This window comes from Cynoglossus semilaevis, chromosome 11, assembly GCF_000523025.1.
Source record: "Cynoglossus semilaevis isolate Cse_v1.0 chromosome 11, Cse_v1.0, whole genome shotgun sequence".
NCBI classification, from domain to species: Eukaryota; Metazoa; Chordata; class Actinopteri; order Pleuronectiformes; family Cynoglossidae; genus Cynoglossus; species Cynoglossus semilaevis.
In genome coordinates, this window is record NC_024317.1 from 16,346,484 (window position 1) to 16,353,844 (window position 7,361).

General features: G+C 37.9%; 1 protein-coding gene across 1 annotated transcript; it reads right to left on the minus strand.

Moving 5' to 3' along the window:
- Positions 1 to 4,133: 4,133 nt before the first annotated feature.
- Positions 4,134 to 6,521, minus strand: snrpc (small nuclear ribonucleoprotein polypeptide C). The gene is made up of 6 exons (XM_008320943.3): positions 6,389 to 6,521; positions 5,633 to 5,675; positions 5,440 to 5,548; positions 5,110 to 5,172; positions 4,883 to 4,990; positions 4,134 to 4,655 (listed from the first exon to the last, which is right to left on the minus strand). The coding sequence occupies exons 1-6, from the start codon at positions 6,394 to 6,396 to the stop codon at positions 4,537 to 4,539; spliced, it is 450 nt and encodes a 149-aa protein (XP_008319165.1). The 5' UTR covers positions 6,397 to 6,521; the 3' UTR covers positions 4,134 to 4,536.
- Positions 6,522 to 7,361: the final 840 nt, after the last annotated feature.

Genomic DNA, 7,361 nt, shown 5'->3' on the forward strand with positions numbered 1-7,361 from the left:
AAAAAACCCAGATAAATGTAAGCGAGGGTTAGGGAGGAATGTAAAACTGCAGTATTGTGAATAAATCATAAGACATGTAGGGAGCTTCATGTGTAAAAAAGCCACTGGAGGCCACTTGTGCCCAGGCGCTCGTGTGTCAGATGTAACTGATAAGTGTGTGATAAGAGCCGGCAGCCACTGAAGCAAAAGCAGGTCAAATGCAGAAAACAGTCCAAGTGAAAATGCACGGATGAGTTCCATGTGGAGCTGTTACTGTCACTGTTACTGTTACTGTTACTGTTACTGGGCGTCAGTGATTCTCATCACTGCAGGACGAATGTATTGTGTTTTTGAAGGACTCTTTTATTCCTGTCGTACAGCCTAAGAGGGGCAAATATAAACACTACAGATGAATCGATACAAAAACTGGTATCAATCTGGAGCCTGACCTTTGAGTCTAGTACTTCATTATTTTCCAAAGCAGGCTCCTTGGCGCCGACTACACTAGTGTCTCTTGAGCCGTGGTGTCTTTGTGTGGACAGCATACAGTAGAGCTCAGATATTTTACAGTGATTTCAGCTGGCCACAGCCTCAGAGGGTTTTCACCAGGCGGTACAAAGACATTTTACTGCAAAGTGGGGCAGATAACGATTTCATGTTCACTCAGTGTGTGTGCAAATGGCTGCAAAATGTCAACATTTAGACCTGGAGGTGATGTCACGATGCAATAACTGATCTTTGGCACGGACATTACAGTACGGCGAAGATTACTCCTCTCTGTCAGTGTACTACTGTGTGTGTGTGTCAGTGAAACTAAATTAAAGGAGCATGAAACAAAATTCTTGTTTGTCACTAAAAAGTCTAATCTAATCCAATTAGCCATGAATTGATAGTTTTGATGCCATTCAAATACTAAATACTACATTTTATTAAAAGGAGTTTCTTTCATTTTTCCACTTCCACTAAATCCTGTTACACACAACCTGAACACTTCTCCAGTCCACACCAGGGCCACACACACACACACATACACACACACACTTTTGGTTCATTAAGAAGAAACGCTACTCCTGCACATTTTTGGACTTTGGGGTGAAACATGGAACATGCTAACTCCACACCGGAAGACCATCAGTTACCACCAGGGAATTGAACCAGAGGTTTTTCCTGCCCATGGGCCAAAACAACATTTTCTCTCTCCATGTGAAAATGAACGTTGTCCTTGTAAACATCTGCAGTTGTGTAAGTGGGAGATTAACTCTCACATCTGTGTCAGGCTGCAGGTCCATGGGAGCCCCTGCTGGCCAAAACATCCCACCTTTAAAACAGGCAGATACAAGACTGTGCCCCCTGAAGCCAAGGAAAATGGATATTGATCTTGAGCCATGACTAAATGGATTAAATTACAGGATAGTAGTGTAGCAGGGGCACCTCAGGAGGAGGGGGAGGAGCTGAGGTAGAACAGCGATGGGGTAAGGAAGATAAAAGAGTGGGAAAAGGGGAAATGGAAAGTGTTTGGAAAAAAACTCAATGTTTACCTTGCAAACTGTCTTTTTATTCTCACCAATTATTTTAATTATTGCTGAAAACGCAGCTTCTTCCATCTTTGTGACGTAAAGCCTAGAATCCTCTCAGTCTCATGGGCCCACTGGCTCTAGAGAAATCGTCAGACAGGAGGATTATCTGTTTTCATTCTTCTCTGGCTGTTGAGTGTTAAGAATTCCAAAATGCACAGTGGATAGAAAAGAGCATAAATCATCATGAAAACAGAGTCTAACAAGATCCATCAGTGAGCATTAATCTGCGTCGGCCATGGTCGGATGTCCATCACAGTCCGACCTGTGTGGTGCAAACAGATAATCAATCAGTGCAGTCCTCCTAATGCACCTCTCCTTCTTGGCCTGGTTGATGGAGGGGCAGCGGTGAAGCAGAGAACGACTCAGTGAGAGCCTCTTCCTTTGAGCCCTGGCAGTTGATATTCAGGACATTAATGCGTTCACTTGTATGACAGGAATATCAAAGAGGTCTGCAGGCACTGCACTCCTAAAAAAGAACTTCCATTATCAGCAGTGCAGCCTGACTCTATGACATCCTCAACAGACTTTCACAAACATAAAACTCAAAGACAGAATGAGAGGGGATCTTTGCATTGTGCATTTGTAAACATTTGTCACTCATGTCACAAATCATGTCTTACACACACACACACACACACACACACATTGTTCTTTAGGTTGTGTTGCATTATGCACCATTGTTGTTTAGGGTACAGTACACCCTGTATCTGGTCACGTTTTCTCATTCAAAAGAAAGTAATTTTTGGAAGTGTATCTAAAGCTAAATCAACAGTGACTCATTGTTAGGTTGTGTTATGTAACAGTGTGCTTTTGAGCAACTACTGAAGAAAATGTGGGAAAATTTGTATTTATTTTAATTATGAAACCCATGCCGCTAATCTGAAGAGCTGCTAAAACCAAGTTTCATTGTTTGTTAGCAATAACAATGATCAATAGCAACAAGAAAGCAGGATTTTCATGCATCAGTGTCAGTGTTTTTGTTTATTTTTGCAAAAATTCTTATAATTGAAATTAATAATTTGTCATTTTAGTATGTGTTTGTGTACTGTTATTTTCTCATGCTCCTTGAATGGCGACCCACAGTGTTAGACTTTAAAAATCACCTGTTATTATTATAATAGGTCTCATGTGAACAGTGCTGACCATGTTTTATACATTAACTTTTCTTTACTTACTACAACCATCTCCATGTCGGCCCTGCACTACATTTCACTACGACACTTTTATGATGTTCATTCATATCCTTTTTTTAAAAAAAAAATTCAAACTCACTGCTTCTCTGTACTTCTCTTTCAATCCGTGTCACAGCTTTATTAATTATTTATTCCTGATTGCAGATGATACGGGTTTCTGATATATACATAAAAAGTGCATTAACACATATAACTTAGTCCTGCGTCAATGACGTGAAGCACATTTCCAGGAACTTTTCCCATGGTACCACCATGGGCTTGTGTGTCAATGACAGTGTAATGGTGACTTTTGAGAAGTCTGGTTTCTTAATAAATGACTTACATGTACAGGATTCTTCTGATGCAACACTAAACCCATGTGGATTGTTTATTTAAAGTGTTTATACAACTAAAATATGTACCTATTTTAATAATAAAGGTACAGAAATACCCTATATTAATTCGAGACAGAAATACAGATAACCTTTGTAAACATCATTTCCATGTACTGGTTGTGATTACGATGGGTTGCGACTCTTTGGCTCCCTCTGTTGAACATATTTATAATTGCAGGCAACGTTTTATAATGTCTCTGCAAAGGTTTTTGATGAAGCTGTAATAAAACCTTACTATTCATAATGCATTGTGGTCGCACACGAAGATAATGACTCACACATTCTTATGTAATTGTTTGCTTGTTCGTTTTTTCAAACATACCTGAGTGATTGAAATGCTAACGACATAGTCGACCTACTCATGTGTCCACTGAAACACATCCAGCTGCTGTGACGCCTGCACCCTGTAGAGGTCGATGATTAAATGAGGCTGCCTGCAAAGTTCCGCAGCCTATCAAAGGGCTAACACGCAGGACAAACACATTTACACCTTCAAACAGACAGAATATGTCAGATGCATTAGATCAAGAAAAACCCACCAGGGCTCAGTGTTGTTTTAAAGAGGGCCGAATTGCAGCAGTGAAATAATTGCCAATCTCAACACTAACATTGTCGTGGCTAACCTTAGCTCTGCTGTGTGCTAACTGCAGTGGTCTGAAAGCAGTTGCACAAATTTGTGTCATTGGAAAGTCAGTTTCAATGAAACTTTTGGTGCTGACATCAATCAATACGCCCTGAGCATCTCTTTCTGACAGGCAAACAAACTGGCTCTTATGCATACGTTTTTCAACTTTTACCTATTTTTCTGCCTATAACGACAGAATCAATAATCCTGTTCTATCATTAGTTTACATGTAATATTACAACTGCCACTAAGTTACAGAGACATAACTATTTTATTCTTCAGCATCTGACAATAAATTCAAGTCTGTGAAGTAGTAAATGCAACTGCATAACTACTTCAAGTGTGACTTGTCAAAACACTATTAAAATAACACTCAAACATTCAGTTATGGATTTGTTGTTTTATTTCTCAAAGCAGTTAAAAAACATGTGAAATCTAAAACAAAGACAAATATTGCCACAAACAATGACATGTGAAAAAAAGATCTTCAAACATATGGTCAACAGTATTTCAAGATGTCTTGATCTTGACACAAACACAAAGTATGTGTGTGTTTGTTTAACAGGACTAAAATCATCATGTAATGAAATTGTAATAAATACCGAGGAGTAAACAGAAAATTATGTAAATGTACAAAAAAAAGAGGGAGTTACTCCTGGAATTTAAATTTAATGGCTGAATAAAGTACACTAAAAATGTCATGTGGACAAATCCGATCGTTGAATAGAGAATCTGGGCCAGACTGTAACTTTTCAAAACAACTGAAGACATAGAAAATGAAGGCGGTCTTATCTGTCGGGACGCATCATGCCAGGCCTGACTGGCATCATCATTGGCCGAGGATGACGCATCATGTGTGGTGGTCCAGGCATCATCTGCATAGGTCCCCCCATTGGTGGCCTCATGCCTAATGCAATGGACAGGGAACATAAAAAGTTAACACAGAGACAGTGAGATAATCAGGGACTAAAGGACACAAAGCTAGTGGCCTAAGCTAATGGACTATTCTCTTAAAAAGTAAATTAACACAAATTTACCATTAAGAAAAAATGTATTACTGACATTTAACTTGATCCTTATTAGTCTGGAGTTTATTTAAGCAAAGACTGAATGGTAAAATAAAAACATGCTTACCTGGTCCTGGTCCAGGCATCATTCCATGTGGTGGAGGCCCCATCATTGGCATCATTGGAGGACCTCCCATAGGGGGCGTTGGTAGCATGCCTGGACGAGGAGGACCACCTGCATAACACAAATTAAAGTTAGCATATTACCTTTAAGTCGTGTGTACAACAATACAGAACAATACAGAGTCTTAAAATCAAATGTCAGAAAAGCTAGAAATGTTAAGGTTTTCTTACCAGGAGGTGGAGGTCCACCAGGGAAAGGGGTAGGTGGGATCTTTCCTTGTTGAAACGCTGCCGCTGTTTGGCAAGCAAAGGCAAACATTACATCAAAAGCACTCCCTTAAAATGCATTCAGCTGAGCACCCTACATAGCAGTGCAATATATATACATTTTCCAGTTGAGGTCACTTTTGCATAACCTTTAAATATGAGCAGGATCAAAAGATTGGATTTTTTTAAGTTTATGTCTATAGAAGAGATACCTTGATAACCAGTGTTTTTGTCTCATATTTTTATTTTTCACATTCCTTTGTTTTCAAATAACCAAGATGATGGTTTTCTTACTTGTTTTATCGATCAGACTTTGAGCTTGCTCCTCCATCCATTTCTGATAGTAGTCTTTGACATTTTCCTTGTGTTTACGGCCACTGCAGTGGGTTTTCCTCACCGACGGCTAAAGGAAGTACAGACGACATTAATTAATACTCGTAAAGAATAGACACCTTTTATACTTTAAAGAGTAACACAGAACACTTACCGAATCGTGTGTAAGGTAGGTGTCACAGTAATCACAGTAAAACCTGTAGAATGTTACAATTGAAGAGTTAGAAATGTGTGGAAAACGCTGAGCATTATAAAAAAAATAATACAGGCCACACGTTATTAATACAGATATTTGAAAAATAAAATAAACAATTAGCATTTGATTTAAACAAAGAAGCAAGTACTAACCATGAACTACTATTTTATTCATGAAAGTACAAATGTAAAAACCTGTAACTAATTTGTTCTTTTTAAAGAAATACCAACATTTTAATACATAGTATTTGGAAAAATACATTGTTACCCACATGCTCTGTGGGAGAAGGATTAAGCGTGGTATCAATTTAAGACTGCGTGAGGATACTGTTTTTAGGAAATGCATTAAAAAAACGAGTATGTTCCTAGAACAATCTATCGCTTACATGTCGTAAAAGACATGGTTAAAGTTGTGAGGGGTCAACAGCATTATTGGCTGATTTAAACAAATTAATTTTTGTAGTAAAACACATTTTACTACAAAGTGATACCCTTTCTGAGCCGTGCATAAAAAGGCAATCTTGGTCTGCCTGCTTTGTGAGCTTTATTCCAGATCGTAGACGGAGCCGGAACAAAGCTCAAGCCATACCCGCCTTTTCCATCATAGAAATGTGGGCAGTTTCACATGATAAAACGTAGACAACCTGTTGTGTATAATTTGCTAGTTCAAACCAAGCAACAACAATCGATCATTTTTAATACAGTTTCAACTTACTTCGGCATGATTCGGCGGTAGCTCGTATGAGCACGGGACACCGGTGTTACCAGTTAAGTGTGATTTCCGGTGGTGAGAGCAACACACACATAGTTCCGCCTATCAGCAGAACTATACATTTCCGTTCCTAGTCTATTTAAATATAATAATAATAATAATAATAATAAATATATTTGAACGAAAATGAAGAGAACGTTGTCAAATCACAGAGTACTGTGTAGAGTTTATACTCTATAACTAAATGTGTTATTGTCATTAGTATCTGTTGATAAGGTATAATTTTACTGTAAATAGCAGTGACACAGCCACTCACTCCTTTTTTATGATTAAAAGTTAATTGGTGCATTATCTCAGTAGCTTAATGTTGGGTGTTGGGTGGTTTCTGTTGTTTATTTTGACTTTTAACTATATAATGCATATAATGAATATGTGTATTTTGCCACATACAGTATCTTTGGAATCTGTGAAGTCTCGTCTTTCATTTGAGGTTATGTTGTGCCATCAGAAAATAGTAGCAGTGGCGGAGACAGAAATCTGGCAAGTGGGTTGACATTGGTGTTCAATGGAGTTTGATAGTTTATAGATCGAAGAGTTTTTTTATTACACACACAGTTATACAAAGAAAATGCAGTGAAATTTGTTTTTGTACCTGCATAAATGTCAGAGAAGATATATAAGAAATCAATATGAAATATATAATCAAAAAAAAAATAAAATCAAAAAATGATAAAAGAATAAAATGAATATACTGTATATTTACTATTAAATATATATACATGTATACAGACATTAGGCTTTAATTTTGGGAAACTCAAATCCTAGGGTAATGTAGTACAATCCTGAGGACCAGTATGGGAGACTAGTAAGTGTCAAGGATTGTTGGGCCAATGAAAACCAGGGAAAATCTGCTGTTTTATGCTGAAGTCAACAGTAAGGTCGACTTTAGCATAAACATTGTCTTGTTAATGTTCAG